General features: G+C 46.8%; 1 protein-coding gene across 1 annotated transcript in view; it reads left to right on the plus strand.

Moving 5' to 3' along the window:
• Positions 1–20,511, plus strand: part of CUL4B (cullin 4B) — a 938,104-nt gene that overhangs the window by 250,455 nt on the left and 667,138 nt on the right. Inside the window, exons 7-8 of the mRNA XM_086918515.1 lie at positions 17,189–17,351; positions 17,441–17,530. Coding sequence (XP_086774641.1) covers positions 17,189–17,351; positions 17,441–17,530 — 253 coding nt within the window. The remainder of the gene's footprint in view (positions 1–17,188; positions 17,352–17,440; positions 17,531–20,511) is intronic.

Below are 20,511 nucleotides of genomic sequence, written 5' to 3' on the forward strand. Positions count from 1 at the left end.
TTCAATTCCCCGCCTCGGCGGGTCTTGGGCTCAAAAAAAAAATTCCACGGACTCGATAATTCTCGCTCCGGTGCCTTCTCGACTCATGGGTTCACACTCTGCGACTCTGGGCAATAGCTTGCTTAATCTCCACAACGGCCCCTCGCGGTGGGATGCCTGGCTTTCACCTTGTGGATACCCTGCTGGGGTCATCTCACAGGGGAATACCAGGACGGGTTCCCTAAGCAAGCGCTTAGATGCCTGCGATGCGGGTGGTTTGCACTATATAAATAAAATACATGCACTTGCTCTGTGAAGTCAATCAATACACTCTAGGCCAGAGAGGGGTTCATAACGATTGAACAGTAATGGGTATTGCGGAATGGAAGGTGTTCTATCAGGCTGATATCCTCTAGCAGGTATTCTTGGGAAGGTATGACTAGGGGGGAACTCACAGGATCGTCTGGGATAAAAATACCCAAGACCTAGGGTCTGCACATTCCCCAACCTCCCAAACCTTGCTTCCCTGCGCAGAAAATCTACCACCCAGTGGTCCTTTAAAGGATATAATAATGCAGTCCCCTTCTAAGTCCTTAGTGCAATGTCCTAGCCATTCAACTCTTCTCACAAACAATATTTCAGTCGAGGAGGAGGGGGGAAGAGGGCGGTTTTTATTGAGCCAAAATACAACCTTGTTTCGGAGGTCCCCGTGTGATTCATTTAAGCCCTCCCTAAGAGGGGCAACACCTGTTAGAATGATCGTATATGGTGTTGCTTCTATGGGTAGATTTGTACATGGGGGTATCCGTTTGCTGGCTTTCACAAGGGGAGTAGGGGGATTGATGGGTCAGCTCCCCTTTGCACCATTAGTTAGTTTGGGCTGAGACGATACACTTGGAACATTCATTACACTTTCCTGTGGCCGAGTAGCCACATGGGGTGCAGGGCTATTCGGCTGGTCTTGATGGTTGGATTTATAGGGAGCCTTTTTTGGCACCTGACGCAAGGAGGCTGGTGCAATCAAACGATCATTGTTCCCAGAACTCCCCCCTGCCAATGAGCCCTTGTTTTTATTAGGACCAGAATTAGATGCTGAACCTACAATTGCTGACGATGAAGTTTTACCTATGGTTACATTTTTCTGGCCTTTGTGGTTACTCAAGGAAGAACTAGGATTCCCTAGAACACTTTGGGGATTTGCCAACTTTTTTAAGAGACCAGTATTGGTGTTAACTATGGACTCGAGTGCATCTAATTTGGCAGTCATCAAGCGTGTTCTTTCAAGTACAGGGAGTAAAAGAGTTTTAAACACGGCTTCCATTTTGACCAGCAAACTATCATCGCTACTGTAACAAGTGGGGCAGGGGTCAGAGGGGTTAAAGTGGATGTGAGATTGACTCGGAGGATCATTTAAGACTGGGACAGGATGTAAGGTGGAGATGACTTCAAGAGTTGGGGCAGTGGGAAGTGCTGGGGCATTAGGGTTTTGAATCTTAATAGCACCCCCCCTCTTGTGACCCTTACATCTTTTCCTTTTTCGTGGTATTTTTCTCTGAGAATCCTCATCCTTGGAGGAGTCCGACAGAAATTGACTGGCCAGGAGCACACTGCCCTCTCCCCCACTGCCTTGTGTATTATCCGAGCTAGAGTCACGCTCTACCATCATAGTCGGAGGTAGGTCTTCCCCCTCTACCTCACGATGCACATCAGCCACTATTTCGACAAGATGGTGGCTCGTATTCGAGGCCCGAACATCAGGGCTAGGTATTGTGGCTAACCTTCCTAAGGAGGATCGTTTCCCGTTTACCAAATCTATGGAAAGCCTTTTTTCGACCATATCTATCTCTTTTTCTAGGATGCCTGTGGCCCTGGTGATAAAAGCGTCTAAAGGGCCAGAGACTACCCCATTTGTGGTTTGTAACTGTACATTACGTTCTTTTCCTGAACGTAGAGGCATAATTAATTATCACACAACCCGTACAATATTAGCACAACAATACATACAGGGGGGCAGGGGGGTGGCCCAACCCAACATCGGCCGACCACGGACGGCCACAGACGGTCCCGCCCTTGTCCCGGGCTTCTCCTGGCGCTCTCCCGGGCGCTCCTGCGCAGCGGGGAGAACAGGTTGCTAAAATATTTACTCCCGGTGGTGGGGGTGTGGCAGGCAGGCAGGCCAGCTGGTTTAGATTGGGTCTGGCGGGGACTCCTGGGAGAGGTCGTCCCGCAGCTCGCAGCCCTGCCCACACACTCTCGCACCCACAGCAGACTCCGCGTGATTAGAAGAAAGCAACAGGAGAGGTCCAAGTATCCACGGCGTACAGCCCTCGAAGCGGGACCCGCGAAACGGGTTCCGCGAGGCGCTGCTTTGAAAGCGGTTATTAGGGCAGCGTTTCTGGTCACTCAGCCACAGGTCAGTAGTGCGTCCCAATGAGCGTCGAAATGCCAAGGTTTTTACTCCCGGTGGTGGGGGCGTGGCAGGCAGGCAGGGAGAGCGGCCCAGCTGGTTTAGATTGGGTCTGGTGGGGACTCCTGGGAGAGGTAGTCCCGCAGCTCGCAGCCCTGCCCACACACTCTCGCACCCACAGCAGACTCCGCGTGATTAGAAGAAAGCAACAGAAAAGGTCCAAGTATCCACGGCGTACAGCCCTCGAAGCGGGACCCACGAAGCGGGTTCTGCGAGGCGCTGCGTTGAAAGCGGCAATTAGGGCAGCGTTTCTGGTCACTCAGCCACAGGTCAGTAGAGCGTCCCCTGGTAGTCTTTCCAGTATTTCTGCCTGTGTATCCTTGTTTAGTTCAGCTTATGGTAAGAACGTAAGCCCAGAGATACCCCTTCGGGGGTTGAATTCCTGCGCTATATAAGAAACTAAATAAATAAATAAAATAAATTCACCGAGGCGACTCGTGGGCGTTCCGGCGATTTTTTTTCTTTTTTTTTTTTTTCTCATCCTGCCCCTTTTAGCACGTCATTGCGTCGGTGGGAGTTTACTTTTTTTTGGCCGCCTTTTATTTTGTCATTTGCCCCGACCTCTGGTAAGTGCTTGCTGCTGTCCTGCCTCCCGCTGTCTGTGTGCCCGTCCCCCCTCCCGCTGTCCGTGTGCCCGTCCCCCCTCCCGCTGTCCGTGTAACCGCCCCCTCCCTCCCCCCTCCCGCTGTCCGTGTGCCCGTTGCTGTGGTGAGCTGTTCGTTTCCTTCATCTTCTGTGGTGACTGTGGTGTTCTGGCAAAATCATTACTTGGGAAGACGTGAGGACAGTTTTTGTGAAATCTCTCTGCGTGGTTAGGAAGCAGGCCACAAAGTCTCTTCGGCTATCCTGCTGTATGTAGCGTCTTTTCCTGGGACTCTCTCCTCCCTGGTCCTGGATACAGGGGATAACGTTTCCTGGAAATTCCTGCTCATAACATTTCCAGCTGGGAGCCCTGCGGCGTACCCAGACAGGAAACCACCTCAAGGGTGGGGGGGGGGGGGGGGGGGGGGGGTGGGGGGGGAAAGGACCCCTACCGAGGTTTACACATGAGGCTCTAAGCATAGTGTTTGTTTCATTTTTTGGTTCTTATTAAAAAGTCAGTTTTCAGCCACATGACAGCAGTTCACCGAAGTAAATACGATTTTACTAATTAAAGGGCTTGCTGTTGAGCCAGCCAGTGTCTTTGCTTTTGGAAATGCACAGCTGGATTTCAAGCCACTCCGGTGGCGTTGATGCTTTATAAAATGGTCCACTGGAATAATGGGACTCGAAGTAACTCACCATAACGTGCCACAGTTGCCACATAATGTATCTATCATCTGACGCTTCAGTTACGTATTTGAACAAAAATGTGTTTCTAAGTCAAATGGATCAAAAGTTAATGTAAAACAAGCATTTACAATGCAATAGTTTTGCCTTTGTTAAAGTTAGAGCTATTGGCATTGCTCTTGACATTATTTTTATTTATGTTTTTTTAACATAAATAAATGGCATTGTCATTTACAATAGCAGGGCACAGGGAAGGGGGGGCGAGGAGAGAATAAGGAGAGCTGCGGGCTCAGGGAAGGGGGGGCGAGGAGAGACAAAGGAGCGCTGCGGGCTGTTGTAATGCTTGCATGGATGAGTTGGTGGATGCATGGATGGGTGCATGCATGGATGGGTGTATGGATGGGTGTTTGGATGGATGGATGGATGGATGCATGGATGGGTGGATGGATAGATGCATATATACAGCAATCCCTCAACAATTTATGCAATCCACCAACCCAGCCAACCAACAACCCATCCATGCATCCACCCATACATCCATGCATCATGTATACATCCATCATGCATCCATCCACCCACTGCGTCCCACTCCGACCCCTCTAAATATAACTAATTTTTTCTGTATATAGAGATGACTGTATTCACTAGTATATGCAGTAGACCTTTCTACTCTAACATTTCTATGTGACTCTTGCAGTACATCTATTCATATCCCTTCCATATGTATATAGAAATATAACGAGAATCAACAGTCTCTTCTTTGTGTGACTACATCTAGTACATTTCAATTGTTTTCCTGTTTGTATCTTTTACTTAACGCATGTAAATCAAAGTCCTTAGGTTTGGCAACTGGTTCTTATGTAAAGCGCTCTGACACCTTCAGGTAAAGTTCGCGCTACATAAAATCACATTAAATAAAACTTTACCCCACAAATCCAACCATCCATTTGGGCCTAGGCTTACATTTGTGCCTAGGCTTACATTTTACGGCCTCGAACCACACAGAGAAGGGACAGTTTACTAAGTCAAGGCTTTGTAGGGTGCATGGCAGGGGACAGTTTTAGGCGCCCAGGGAGGGTAGGGAGCAGAGTCGGAGTACTTCACGGAGATAGGGGGCTGCGGTACTTTTTGGAGCATGGCCTTATTTTAAAGGGCTCAGTTCAGGTGGAGGAACGGCACAAAATACCAGGCAGATAGAGGGCAGAAGGACACAAAAACGAGGGGAAACAATTATAACTGAGGGCAGATTGGCACAAAAAACTAGGCAGACAGAGGGAAGAAGGACACAAAAACGAGGGGGGGATGATTCTAACGGAGGGCAGAACGACACAAATCACGAGGCAGACCGAGGGCAGAAGGACACAAAAACGAGGGGGGGATGATTGTAACAGAGGTCACTTGTAAATATACAGATACAAAAATTAATTAACCAGGGCAACAGCACAGTGAAAGACTGATTTCCGAATAATGTTGCATTCTCTTGATTAATTATCCCTGCTCATTCACAACAGGGCACCTGCACTGCCGCTTATTCACCGCTGTGTAGTTTCAACACACAATGAGAAACCACAGGACTTAAACCCAAGCTTAGGCATGAAGCAACAACAAATAACTGCAGCTGACACAGCTGAAAAGGAATGTATTGTTGCTCTCCGAAGAGGTTTCAAGGTAACAACAACAAAAAAGATTTGCAACAATCACTGTCAGTGTAAAGGCTTGAACTTATACGCCGAGGCCTTATTCTTTGTGACCCCTCTGAATACTTTGACAAAGTGCACGGGCCGCCAACCACTGAGGGTGGGTTACTAAAAATGATGGCATTTTCTGCTTGTCTCCGAAAGGGGGTTGGTGGCTAACCAAGCAGGAACACAGGGTCACCACAGCCAAACATTCAAAACAGATAGTGCCTCCGCGTGCCATTTAGGGGGGAAAACGATTTGTAAACACGTCGGGTTATTGCACAAGTAGGGAACGCAAAAGCACAGAGATGAAAAAAAAAAACATCTTATCCGGGCACACGGACAGGGGGAGGGGGACGGGCACACGGACAGCTGGAGGGGGGACTTTAAAACTCTTTTACACACTTTCAGTTGAAAATACAAACAGTCAGTACCCACGAATGGCGCTAAGCCTCTGCCTCGGGGGACCACCAGATGATGCCATCAATAACCTGACAATTAGGCAGCAAAACTACTGGGGCCCACAGCCCGTAAACAGTGGCACCCAGGGAGGTCGCTGTGGAACGGCAGGGACCCCAGTGAAATGGGCTCTGGAGCCGCTGCAGCTTTCATCGAGATCTCGCTGGTGCCTGCGCACCAGACCTGCCTCCAACCTCGGCATTTGTTCAGATTCTTCTGAAATTGCTACTGCATAAACCCTTATTGACATATATTTGGAAAATGACGTGCCTGCATGCATTATCGCAACCCACCTTAGTCAAGCATGTCTGGTGTATCGTTTTCAAGGTAACAACAACAAAAAAGATTTGCAACAATCACCGTCAGTGTAAAGGCTTGAACTTGTATGCCGAGGCCTTATTCTTTGTGACCCCTCTGAATACTTTGACAAAGTGCACGGGCCACCAACCACTGAGGGTGGGTTACTAAAAATGATGGCATTTTCTGCTGGTCTCCGAAAGGGGGTTGGTGGCTAACCAAGCAGGAACACAGAGTCACCACAGCCAAACATTCAAAACAGATAGTGCCTCCGCGTGCCATTTAGGGGGAAAAACGATTTGTAAACACGCCGGGTTATTGCACAAGTAGGGAACGCAAAAGCACAGAGATTAAAAAAAAACATCTTATCCGGGCACACGGACAGCGGGAGGGGGGAGGGGGGAGGGGGGCGGGCACACTGACAGCGGGAGGGGGGAGGGAGACGGGCACACGGACAGCGGGAGGGGGGACTTTAAAACTCTTTTACACACTTTCAGTTGAAAATACAAACAGGCAGTACCCACATACGTGAAATGTAAAATGTTGCTACATGCGCCATAAATCTGCACTCACCACTGCCCTAAGGAAAGCGCTCCACGTTGTCTGTACTAGTCGATGGCGGCGTGATTTTCACAGGTACTTAAGCAGTCTAGGCGTAGGTGTGTGGGCTGGAATGGCGCCAGGGCCTTAAAGGTTAGGAGGCTGGGCACTCGCCACGTCATCCCACTTGACGGGTGATCGAGTTTTTATCATCCTAATTACGGGCACCTGGACGCCAACAAAGGTGATCCACGGCCCATGGATGGCGCTGCAGCAAGGATTAACGATCGGATTTACCAGAGAGTTTGAAACTCTGGACTGTACCTGAACAGAGACCTGCGACTGGCGAGAGAAGCACTAGAGGGCTCAGGTGACATGGTAGGCGCTGCCATCTCTGCTTCCCTTCTGGTACCTCGGGTGAGTTTATTTACCTCAGTGTTACGTATGAGGAGGACAGACAGTGCACGCCAACATCAATAGATTCAATTCTTAGTGCTCCAGAGTCTGGAGTTAGGGAGTCGGCATTTGTAGTTACCATACACAGGCTGGTACTCGGCTGCCGTTGGCAGATGAGAGTCACTCCTGATGAGTGACGAGAAGACTTGCGGTGGAGCTCCATAATTGCGGGGAGTGACTCTACTCTGCAGGGCTGGCCAGCAGCAGGCAGGCTCATGCCGTGAGCCGCGGCGGAAATTCACGAGTTTGCCACCCGACCCGTCTCTTCTGATAATTGTCCAGGCACGGCTGTCTGGACTCCCGTGAGGGGGTCCAGTGACAGACAGTAATTAGACACTGTGTCTGGCAAGCAGTGGGGCCCCGGGGGGCGCGGCCCTTCTGCGATCATGGCTAGCGAACACGGACAGCGGGAGGGGGGATGGGGGGAGGGGGAACGGCACACGGTCAGCGGGGGGGGGCGGGAACGGCACACGGTCGGCGGGAACGGGCACTCACCTGGACTTCCGGCGGCGGTCGGCCACAGAATGAACAAAACAAACCTGCACGCCAAATAAAAATAAACCCCGCCCACGGCCGCGATGACGATGCAGAGGGAAAAAATTGAGGGAACGCCCACGAATCTGGTCCGGCCATGACGGACAGATCTCTGTTCCAATGGCTAGCCTCCATTTATGGAGCTAGCCAATGGAAACAGAGGCGGGGACCAAAGCACTCTACTCTTCTCATTAGGTTTTCCCTGCAGCTGCGCAGTGCGCAGCTCGCCAGGCAAAACCTAAACATATGGGGCTGCGCCGAGGCAACCTTTACAAGGATCACTGCTCCGTTGCTGTATTTAGGTGTTAATCACGTATTGTTGAGTCAAAACTTTTACTTAGATTGGATCAACGTGCGTCACCATGACAAAAAAGGAACCTCATACTGCCACAGAATGTGTCGTATTCTGGTACATAATTTGCCTTTTTTTGCTGCATAATTTAGTAAACCGTGAAGCAAAATCAGGCACGCTTTGCCGCATAATACAGTGCGCCTAATTATAAGGGGATCGCAAAGGGGGTGGGGTTTAGGCAATACGGACATTGCAGTCGACATTATAGTATTGACTTCAAAGGTTCTTTTGTGTAAACTGCGTTTTCCAGAGTTTGGACTTGTGTATAATCACAGCACAAGGAGACTGCCACGGAGGGAGGATGCACCTGAAAGGGTCGGCTTGGGTACTCTGTGGGGACTCACCGCTCGTTAACTGGTGCAGCGCCATGAGCTTGACTTTGAAACAGCCCACTTTTCTCATTCAGCGGTAATTAGCATGCTGGAAATTGTAGGCGCATGTTTGACACGAGAAAAATGGAACTACAAGCACCAGCATGCTTAGTGCGGTAAATTGGAATAGCAGGACTGGGTCAGAGTTATCCACAAGGCATGGTTCCAATTGGTCAGTGCTTAATTTGAGCCGGTGGTTTCGGGTGACCTGCACCTAATTGTCAACACCGGCATTTCTAACAGTTCGCCACAGTTGTTTAATAATTTAATATGAATTACAAATTACTAATATCTCCCACCCTAACCATTCTTACAGTTTTGTGTGGCATGGAATAGTCGGAATTGTCACTTGCACTAGTGTGAGCTTAGTAGTTGAGTTGGTACTGTCATTGTCCGCGCTGGTAGGGGCAATTGATGGTGGAAGCTGTAGTAGTGGCCTTAGGACAAGGGCCCTGGCACTTATAGTTTTACAAACTAAACACTGCATGTAATGTATCAATTGTCTAATGCCGTTGTGAGAAGCAGGGGGAACCGGGTTAGCAAAAGCAGTATATGTAGGGAAGGAAGTTACGGAACTGGCCATAATACCTTTTGGCTGTAGGGGGCGTTGTGGGGAGTCCAGTGAGAAAGCAAAGGAATTGGAGCTTCCCGCTTATATCTGAGCAGGGACCCCTGCTTGAGTCAGTCCTTCCTCGGTTGCAGTTGCAGAAATTGCTGCTATGACTGTTTATGATGACGCAGCGCCCCCTCCCCGCCCCCACCACACCACCTCCGGGCATCTAGCCAAGAGTAGAGTTTCGACATTTGTCCTAATTTTCATAGAAATGATGACTGAGGGACAGCTTCCTGTTTTTCCATTTCTCAGCTCCTTTGTTCCTCTTTGTTTCGAAAACGAATGCCCTCTTGTGCCTGTTTGAACTAACGAAAGCTACAAACCGCTTCAGCCTTTGCAGCGCTATGCTGCCGTGTGTACCGTCGCTTCACAGACCAGAGCAGTCAGACATCAGCAGAAAAAAACTATTTTGTGTTATGGTGGCTCTTCTCGTTACACGATGTCTTCTGTGTGTGATTCCCCCAGAGTTGTGTAGCTGGCAGTACTAGATGAAGGGCTAAACCCAAGAGTGAGACCTCTAAGTGCTAGCCAACAGCATCAATTACACCTCCTCGCAGCTCTTTTTCCTATTGAGAAGTCTGTGGTATAAAAGTGTCAGGCAGTGACACGCCAGGAGTGAACGGTGCTTTGAAGGAGTTAGACTCCACAGTCATCGAGTATTCCAGGTGTAATTGTGAGAAGGTAATTTAACCAGTCCAGGTTTTATTTCCATACCGAAACTTGTATTAAGCCGGATTTTATAATGAGATGAACAGGACTTCAAATCTCTGATAACCGCGGGTGGAAGAGGGGATTTGACATCTGTAAGAGTTTCAATTATTGATCTGCACTCAACCTTTATGCAGAACACTTGGAACTGAGCTGTTATCCAGCCGAGACAGGCGCGCTTTAGAAAGCAAAACCGACCATTCAACCATGTTGTGATTTGAATGTCAAGATCACAGCGAGCCCTTAACCCCCTGGGCTATCTTATTGACTCCAGATACCCTCATACAACGTACTGGCCTTTACACTGGGAATGCAAGCTGCTCTGTTTCGGAAATTCTCTGGGCACCCCATGACTGAAGTATACACGGCTCAGCGTGCAGCCTGTGGGTGGGCTGTGCTGGCATCATGCCCGGAGCTGCCTCCGACACCGCTTCGGCAATGGGCACGAGACGCAGAATGTTCGGTCAGGTAAGGGCCGGCAGGTCTATTAAGGTAAACTGTACATTGGTCCTCAGCTTACCCTTAAAATACATCAATCTCATCTTAAGGCGGGCATTCTAAACGAACCTTCAGGCGAGGGTGGTATGTACAGAAAAGCACGTGTCTACAACCTTGTATGGGAGGGCAATCTTGTTTGTGTGTAGAAATAGTCCCATGGTGGTAGGGACTGTCACTAGGCTAGCTTACAGGAGATCAGTGTCTGTGGAAACTTTCCAAAAGGAGGCGGGCGGGCGGTTGTCTGGTCCAAACGGGGCTGGGGCTGTTTAACCTGTGAGGCAGTTTCTAATGGCTGCTATTTAGGGGTATGGTGTCTGCAGACAGCGGGGGAACCTTCGGAGTGTGGACGACTGTCTGTAGACATGTCTGGGGAGGATACAAACATGGCCTGCAAAAGGATTTTCCAAAGCGTGCACCTACAACAGAGACTTTACAAATCTCGACCAGGCACACCTCTATTTGTAAACATTTTAACATGCACCTAATCCCTACATCACACATTTACCCCAGATACGAGGTAGGGTACGAAATTAACCTAGTATTAATGTATGTGACTCGGCAGTTTGGTTGAATTTAGGAATTCTATAGGGGGTTGGGGTTCGATACCTTGAAATGTGACCTTAAGAAAAGTTCATGATTGCTCAGACTTCGCATAGGAGTGTAATCATTTCCTGGCTGTTGTGGGGGTGTAACGTAGCACCGCGTTTATTTCCACCCCTTGCGATCTGCATGCGTCTTATGCAACACATTGACGTGCACCACCGCCATTGTGTTCAATCATTGGCTTCCCGGAAGCTCATTGGTTTCTCCATTGCTGCCTCTTAGGCTTCTTATTAAATTTCTGCATCTAGCCATGTGAACAACTTAAATCTCTCATTGGTTTCGCTGGATAAAGAAATAATTTTATTTTCTGTTCCAGTATTTAGTTTGACACGCCATCAATAGGCCTCCTCTGAGCCTGTAGATCATTTAAAGGTTTTTTGTTGTGGCCACAGCATTCTAGCGGACCCACCTCGCTATGACGCTTCCCGTTCTGTTGAGTGCCCTAGCCCCCTATACTAATTCAAGCATCTGAGATTGCCTCATGTCCTGTTCGATGTGCTCTGGTTCAGTGCTTGGTTGGTACCAGAATAGTTCCTGTGAAATCGTAATATAAGTTCCATATCACCAACTGACCCAAGCAACTGCATGCCAGTGTACAGCCCTCACTGACTGTGTACTCTGTTGTACATAGGCTACACCCCTGTCACACGCCACCATAAGGGGTCACAGAAGCGCTACCAACCCCTGGCTTAGGAAGTGAGAACCTCCGAAGAAAACGAGATGTGCCCTGGGCCCCGGTTTCCCACTTCAAAGCAAACCCGGCTGCTGCCACCCAGTATGCTATCCTTATTTCCAGACATAGGGTGTGTGTGTGGCTCTGGGTGTGGGTGTGTGGCTCTAGGTGTGGCTCTGTGTGTGTGGGTCTGTGTGTGTGTGTGGCTCTGTGTGTGTGTGTGTGGCTCTGTGTGTGTGTGGGGGGGGGGGCTCTGTTGGTGTGTGTGTGGGTCTGTGTGTTTTTGTGTGGCATTTGCCAGAGATTAAACTATTGGCATTGTAAATGACAATGCCATTTATTTATCTGTTTTCAAAACCAACACATAAATACAAATGTTGTCATTTACAATGCCAATAGCTCAAAACTTTCAAAAGGCGAAACCATTGCATTGTAAATGCTTGTTATGTATGTGTTTTATGTGATTATATATTTATGTACTATTGATTGTGATGATTTGCACTTCTATGGATATTTCAAAATCCGAATAAAGACCATTTGACTTGACTTGATATGGCAAGATAGCAAAGAAATAGAGCAGCTGTGGTAACTTCAATATCTTGGCGAAGATTATCTTCCGATTGTGCCAAGGGGCAGTTTTGTAGAAAACCCTGCTCTATTCTTCACTGGTAGATGACCCTCCCTCAGTGGCTTCAGCCAAGTCACATTTGTCGTGAAGCAAGTGTATTGCCAAGCACTTAAATCAGTGAAGCTACCATCTTAGTTATTCACCTCCATGTCCCAGGAAGTCTCTCCTGCCAATGAGTTTAATTGGAAAAAAATATCTTCCCCATATTCATTTTCAGGCCCGAAATTCCTCCAAATATTGCCAACCTTTACAGACTGCACGAACCCCTGTTGGCCATTTCTAAGGAATATAAGATGTCTTATGCATAGAGTGAAATTATGTGATATTTACCTGCAACTTCAATTCCAAAACCCTTCCCATGTTGTCTAAGCCTCGCTGCCAGGTGCGGATTATTAGAGCGGATAACAGCGGGCAGCCGTCTTGGTTTGTTTCCTTTGTGTCTTTTGTCAAGGTATTTGTTAGGTCGAGCGTAGAGGCAGTGCGCATGCACAGCTCTGCTCTGCAAGGCATGCTATATTCAGTCTATGGATTTTTAACACACCCACCACACGCCCACCGCTTTTCATTGGTTATTTGGTCTACCTTTACTAATTCCACAGTTTTCATTGGTGAATAGTGTACATTTGTCCTGCCTTGCGGCTATTTTGTTCCTGCCCTGCTGACTCCCCCTGCTACATGAATCCTTTCAGTATTGGTCATAACTTTTGTTTAACTGCACAAATTTTTCTTTCCTCCCTCTCCTCACTGATGGCTGGCACACGGCACTGCTTGCAGTTCATTTAATCTCCTTCGTAGGTATTCTCTGAAGTTGGCACATATGCATGTTTATTTTTATTTATAGCATTTCCTATATTCTAAAAAGTCAGAGTGCATATCATAATGCTAAGCGTTGCTGGACATGTGCTGAAAACATTTCTTATTGTTGACTATTTTTTGGTACCATGAGAGGTCGGACTCGTGCACCGGTTGGCAAGCAGGCCATACCTGGACATGTTCTGCCAGAAATAAGCACTTCCACCTTCTGCTCTGACAAGGACGGTGTGCACTTCTCCTGCTCAGCCTCTGTCCGCTGCCCCCCTCTTTCTTCCTCTTCTGCCCTCTCTTTTGGTCTGTCTCACTCCTCCTAACTTGCTTAATGAAAACATGACTTCAAAAACATCTCTTACCCTCTTTGCTTTTGCTCGAAATGATTGCTTGTTCTCCCATTTTTTCTATTCCAAAGTGCAGCTTCAGGACTTAGAGTAAAAAGGTTCAAAGTACGAAATCTAACTAAATAAAGACAGAGTGGTCGCACAGTGTCCAGATTCATTTTATTCACACCCACCCACATTAGCGCCACTTTGCAGAATTTGCCAGTGATGCGCTACTTTCATTTTCTCGTCTTTCTGTTGATGCTTGCAATGGAAAAAGTTTAATGGGATCATTATCAGCAGTTTTCCTTATTTTACTTTATATAATGTGCGCTGTGTTCAGTGATGTGGCCTTTTTAAACCATACAACTTGCGTTTTGCACGTTATATGCAATGGGCATTGAAACTGGTCACTTCAAGGCCTTGTAGTTATGTCTTTGACTTTTCAGGCAAAAACAATCATTGATTTCAGAATGAGTGTAAAAGCGTTAAGGTAACCATGTTGTTCCTGCTTGAATTTTACATGCTTACTTAATCTTGCATTCCCTAGAAGTGTTTGCATTTTCCAGGATGATTTTACTTTTTTTTCTTTTCAGACTCAATATTACTGATATCTAGTGCATAATTTGAAATAAGTCTCATCCAGGTGTTTATAGTGGGGTTCAATTGGGTTGTAGCTGAAGGCAGTCTGATATCTCTCAGTGGGGGCAGTATGGTCTTCAGTGAGGGATAGAATGTGGTACTATGGCCAGAGCTAGCGGATTTGGAACTGGGGACTAGGTTCAGCATTCATGACCAGTCCACCAAACCGCTCACCTGAGGTAGCAATCTTTCTAGATCTTAGAAGGCCCCGCTAAACCTTGAAAGCCCTGGGCCCTGGTGTCTTGGCACCAGCCGGTGGACCCTAGCAGTGGCAAGTGTGGGTTAACCTTGAAGGCCTGTCAACCACAATCCATACTGAAGTACACCTCTAGTCTTGCGGGCAGTCCTACGAAGCAGCACGCCCTATAGTGACTGACTCTGCCACTGAGGTCACAGGACCCTTGAGGCCAGTATGCCTCACCCATTGGTACATCCATTGGCCTTGTTTCAGCAGTAGTAGACTCACCAGGGATCAGCAATGCAGGATTTGCACCCACACCAAACTAAGTTTTCAAACGTCACGGTTTCTCAGCCACATGGACAAGCACTTTTAACATTTGCTTGTGTATTAGGGTCTGTGTATCATTTTAATCCACACTAACAAGATCGTCAACCATTGGGTACATCACACCCTCTTTTCTTCTTAAGCATATCTGCCCACTTTGGTAACTTAGCTCAAAAACATTGCCAAAGCAATAGCTCTGGCTAAACACTTACAAGGTGTCAAAGACTAGACCTTTTGGCTATGCCAGTGCTCGTTGTAGTCTTGTAAACTCAGCATATTGCACTGGTTGGCATGGTATTGTCTCTTTATCTACCAATTCTCGCCTATTCATCTCAGATCCTACCCTCCTACTCCCAGTCAAGTACAGTTCAGTGTCAAGCCTCCCCAACTGGTTGTGTAGACTGCTCTCACCATTGCAGTGCTCTTGAAGCAAATGCCCCCTATATAAACTTTTACAAAAAATGTATTTTACTCTCTTGTGACATAAATAGAAAACAATAATATATCACATATAAGGCGTCTGTTATGAACTAAAGTACTAGGCATGTTTGCGTTTAACATGAGCGTCACTATTTACTGAAAATTGTATTTATGAAACCTTCAAGTATAGAGTCCAAGTAATTAAAAAACATAATTCTTTCCATAGTTGATGAGATTAAGCACTGTTAACCAATGCCTGTGTGTGTTCCATGTATCCGCATAATTGTTACACAATAGTATCTCTATATCTGGTCCTCCTGCTTACTTGCTCATGGATACACATGTGAAAAAATGACAGAGCTGGGTTCAAGAGGTGCACCTTCAAGTTAAGAGGGAGCATTCACTTTTCACCGCTTGGCTAAGACCAATACTCGGTCTATAAATCTGCCTCTTCTCTACATTTCGCACTCCTGGGTATCTGTCCCAGTAAAACTGTCCATGAAGTTCAGAGCACCATTCTTCCATTTAGTCATAAGTCACATGAAAGAGCCCATCCCAGTAACTATTTACGCTTGTGGACCACATACTTAAGAAAAGGAAAGTCTACGTTTCGCTAATTCATCTACCTGGTAGTAATTACTGTGTGAATCTCCTCAAGGACACTGATTGGTTAACTGGCAGACCTTGGCTTCAGAGACTTATTTACGTTTGTCTATTCTCCGAATATATTTAATAGATCAACCTTCTCTGTTCTGCTCCAGGGAGGTATGCAACACTCCTGGAATATTTCATATACCCTGTGTGGCATCAAGTAGATCCAATGTAGAAGGCTAATCTGTAGCAGTTTGATAATGGCATTACGGGATACTTTCTTTGGGTTTCCCCATTCCACTTCCATACTTTCCCTTCCTACATCCTCTTCTCACTAAAGTTAAGCTTCTTCAACGTTGGGTTTTACAAGAAATTTGAGAGGTGCACTCAATGAAGTCAATAGTACAATAAGTTCATACATTTTGCGAGTCTTCTGTTCTTTGTTCGGCATAAATGTGACATATTTCAGTAGATGTGGAAGCAATGTACTGGTGAGGCTGTACTTGCTTTTAGAAAAATTAACAAATGTGCCATTTGGCATGAATTTTTAATATGGCTATGTCTATTGGTGTAACCTCTAGTCATTTTTAATTTTGTATGTTATGTAGGCTATTGTTATGATCATTTAAACACAAGGCGAAAAATGCTTATGCATGTTAAAATCTCTTGCAGCCCTGAGGAAATTCCCAAGGCACTAAAGGGAATAAAACGCGTTGGCTGTGCCTGTGTATCTTAAAAAGAGAAAATAAAGAACCCATTAAAGAAAGAACAGAAGACTCACAACATTTATGAACTTCTTGTACTATTGACTTTGAGTGCACCTCTCAAATTTCTTGTAAAACTCTTTGTATGACGGACATCCTTTGCAGCGGATGGTGAGAGTGGTTGCACCACACGAATTTAGGAAACAGTCGATGTGCTAAACCTTGGTCTGCTGCTGTGTTTTTAGTTTTTTTGTATAATTCTTCAACGTTGGACCTGCTGAGGACAACATTGCAGCTTATAATCTCTTTATTGCCTTCGGTCCCACTGCCAAAGTAATACGTTTAACATCTACCCCAGCATGCAACCTGAGCGCCCCACATATTCAGCCCAAAGGCCTCTCATTCTGTCTTTAATACAAGAAGTAGCCCAGGACCCGATGCCTATGCTTCTCTGTGACATAAGGGGCCCCTTTAAGGCATGTATGCATAGTAGGGCATAGACTGAGAACAATGAGATTGTTCCACAATTGGGGAAGCGGATGGGAGATGGGGTAGTCTAGGTTGCTGGATGGTGGGATCTGGGTTTCCCACGGTCAGGGTGGTACAGAGAAGTAAATATTGGTCCGGTGGCTCCTCCCTCCTCAGAGGATTGTACATTTGACATAATATGCAGTGATGCTGTTAAGTATCTGACATAATAATGAGATTGATACATGATGATTAAAGTTGTAGCCCTAATGATACTCACTCACGGATAGATGTCTGCGACCCGGTGGTGGGGCGCACTGCCTATTCACCACATGTAAGTGCCTATTTTATGATTGCATGGTAACTGGTGTTACATGCAAGAACTCTACATTACTTCAAAAATGATAAAGTAAAAAAATAAAAAAGCAGAAAGTAACACTGAGTGAAACAAAACGTACCTCGCCTTTATCTTGGATGTCGACCTCCCATTGTTATACTTTTTTACAAGCAGTGCAAATTACAAATCTAATTTTAGACCAATTAACACCTGATGCATTTGTTTTCATTCTGGATAATACGTCTTTCTTTGCCTTTTTTTTTAGGGATATGGGACTGGAGTTATTTAGAGCGCATATAATTAGTGACCAGAAAGTGCAGAATAAGACAATTGATGGAATTCTGTTATTAATTGAGAGGGAAAGGAATGGAGAGGCAATTGACAGGAGCTTGCTCCGAAGTCTTCTTAGTATGCTTTCCGATTTACAAGTAAGTAGAGCATACAAATATTGAAGTCTGTGTAAGCTGTATGAAAAACTGGGGTTGTTTGACTTCAACTTTTCTTTTTTAATACCTAGATTTATCAAGATTCATTTGAACATAGATTCTTGGAAGAGACAAATCGATTGTATGCTGCAGAGGGTCAGAGGCTAATGCAAGAACGAGAGGTAGTTTTAATAATGTAAATCTGTTTTCCTGCTATTATTTCCTGTGCTTATGTTAGTGTTGTGTCACTCACGTTCAGTTAATCTCATCTATTTTACTTGTGTTAAAACAAAAGGGTAGTTGTGTAATTTATTTGTGTGAAATATTTTTGTTTATGAATTTGCAGTAGCTTTCACCTAAACTACTCTGAAGCTACTTGTAAAGCTATTGTACTTGCTTTCTATACCCAGAGGCCTTTATTTGATTCAGTAAACAACCTTCTCTATTAAGAATTAAGAGTAAGTCTTGAATGACAACCCTTGAATATGCTGTGGTTGAGAAGAACCCTGGACTACAATTCTAAAAGCAATCCTACACATCCCCAGAGCGATCTTTCTCCTTGCTTGCACAGTACTTGGAAGTCTTACAAACCTTTTACATTTTTTTACTTTCACATGCTACGTCTTCTAGATCAGCTGTGAGGGAACTAAAGTCCTGCACGTTGATCCTCAAGGTTTTTCTCTTTTGTATTCCAGTTTCTGCACATCTTTAATCTCTTTTATTGCAACTGTTTGCTCTGAAAAAAATATGCCAGCAGCTTTCAGATGTTTGAATATTACATCAAGGTTGTTAATGTGTCATGCATCTGCTCTCAAATTCCAAACTCAGATTCAATGCTTGAATCAGTGTTGGCGTCCTTCTCCTTGATTTGAAGTTTCCTCTCCTAGGAAGAGCCCCGCGAGAGGGCGGCATGCGTCCCGACCCCTGGGCTCTGGTATCCACGCTGAATGGGACACCACACAATATCGGTGCGGAGACTGCGGAGCACATCGGACAGGAACGCAACAGAGGCTACAGCTCCCCCTGACATCGCTGGACGGCGTGAGAAAAAAATTGCTGTGCGGCGGGGCCGGAGCAGAGTGGACTGCCCTGGGGGAGCGGAAAGCTGCGATGCGGTGGTCGTGGACTGGTGCAGAGGCCCGCACGCGCAGCCCTGCGAGGGCCCACTGACCTGCAAGCAACAGAGGCTGGGCCATTGAATGAGGCAGCAGGTGGAGGATCCGACACGCTGTGACCCTCCGGTGCTGGGCGCGGCCCGGACTTGGGCATCCAGAGCCCGCATTGGACGAGTCGGGCCGGAACACTGCCTCCAGATTGCAGATTGCACTGGGACCTGCAGCTTGGGCCTCAAGCAAAAACACTGCCTATCTGCCACAGTTACACTCCGGAGCGCTGCATTCCGTGTGGTGCCAGCACTGGACTCAGGAACCTGGAGGGGTTGCGGGGAACCTGGAGGGGTCGCGCCTCGAGGCCCACTGGTTGATTTAGGTCGGACATAAGGGCTGCCATATCTCAGAATACCCTTGCATGCATCACCTCAATTTTTGGTGGCTAACTTGTGCTAAGTAAAAGCTCATACCTGGCATTGTGTTTTGAAGCCCTCCAAGCAGCCCTGCAGTATTTCCTGCGGAGACCGTTCCGCTGATGGTGACGCGGACGGTCTCAAACTACAGCTCCAAGCATTCCCGGCACCAGGAGGCGCTTAAAAGCACGCCAAAGCTGGTCCATATTATGGTACTGTCACAAGTTACACTGTAGGCCCTTTTTAGGTCTCGCCTGTCGATGCGCATGCGCATCGAGCAAGCGAGACTATGGGGGCTTATCCACTCTTTATCCACTGCAAGGAATCGTGGCGATTCCTTGCAGTGCCCGTGACTTTTAAGCTCAATGCGCATGCGCCTTGAGCTTAAAAGCGCGTGCACGTCCGTCTTGTTTTACCCGCTCCGCCCCCTCCCCTTCCCGCCGTGTCGCATTTCTCCTCCCCCCTCCCCTCTCTTCCCTCCGTCTCGTTTGTTTATTTTACCCGCTCCGCCCCCTCCCCTGCCCGCCGTGTCGCTTTTTTTTTTAAATCCCCACTTCCCCCCTACCCCCCATCAATGCCAACACTGACGCCGTGCTAAAGCCCGCTCTCCCTCCATTTACTGGCCTTTCAGTGCTCCCTGATGCAATGTATCTTTTGTTAGTCGCTCGCGCCGCATATGCAACCTATGGGCTTTATTTATAGAAGGTGCAACCTTTTTCGTCATTGCGCTGATAATTACTGAGACTTCTTTTGGCATCATTGCATATTGGGCATAGATGAAAATTATGCCCATGTTACGCTTTTGATCTTTAAAATATCCTAACAATAATTTGGTTTGGACATAATGACTATCGCCACAATATGGCCGCTATGAAAAGAGCGAACTATATGACCCGCGATGGGCACGCCCCCTCCAATTGACGCAGGTGTTCCGGTTTCTCTAGGCTCGCCGCGTTATTTAAACAAACCCAATACCATTGCGGTTTCCTGCCCGGCTCTCTGTGTATCTTTTGTTAGTCGCTCGCGCCGCATATGCAACCTATGGGCTTTATTTATAGAAGGTGCAACCTTTTTCGTCATTGCGCTGATAATTACTGAGACTTCTTTTGGCATCATTGCATATTGGGCATAGATGAAAATGATGCCCATCTTACGCTTTTGATCTTTAAAATATCCTAACAATAATTTGGTTTGGATATAATGACTATCGCCACAATATGGCCGCTATGAAAAGAGCGAACTATATGACCCGCGATGGGCACGCCCCCTCCAATTGACGCAGGTGTTCCGGTTTCCCTAGGCTCGCCGCGTTATTTAAACAAACCCAATACCATTGCGGTTTCCTGCCCGGCTCTCTGTTGCTGTTACGTGCACCAGCGCTCCAGCTGATCGCAACAGTCTTATCTCGGTAAGTCTTACGTTGGCAAGCTGACTTTAAGGCTAGTTCATTCTGTCGGTTTTTTTGCTTCTTGCCGTGACTGGTGGCCCTCTCATTATCTTCGCTTCATACGACATGTAGGAATGAAGGGTGTTCTATGATGGGGGCTTTATTATTTATGACTGCTTGAACTATGCAGATTTGCTGTTTTTTCTTCTCGTTACCTTTGCAGCTTACATACTGCGCTGGTTAGTTTTGCTTCC

This window comes from Lissotriton vulgaris, chromosome 4_1 (assembly GCF_964263255.1).
Source record: "Lissotriton vulgaris chromosome 4_1, aLisVul1.2, whole genome shotgun sequence".
Classification (NCBI taxonomy): Eukaryota; Metazoa; Chordata; class Amphibia; order Caudata; family Salamandridae; genus Lissotriton; species Lissotriton vulgaris.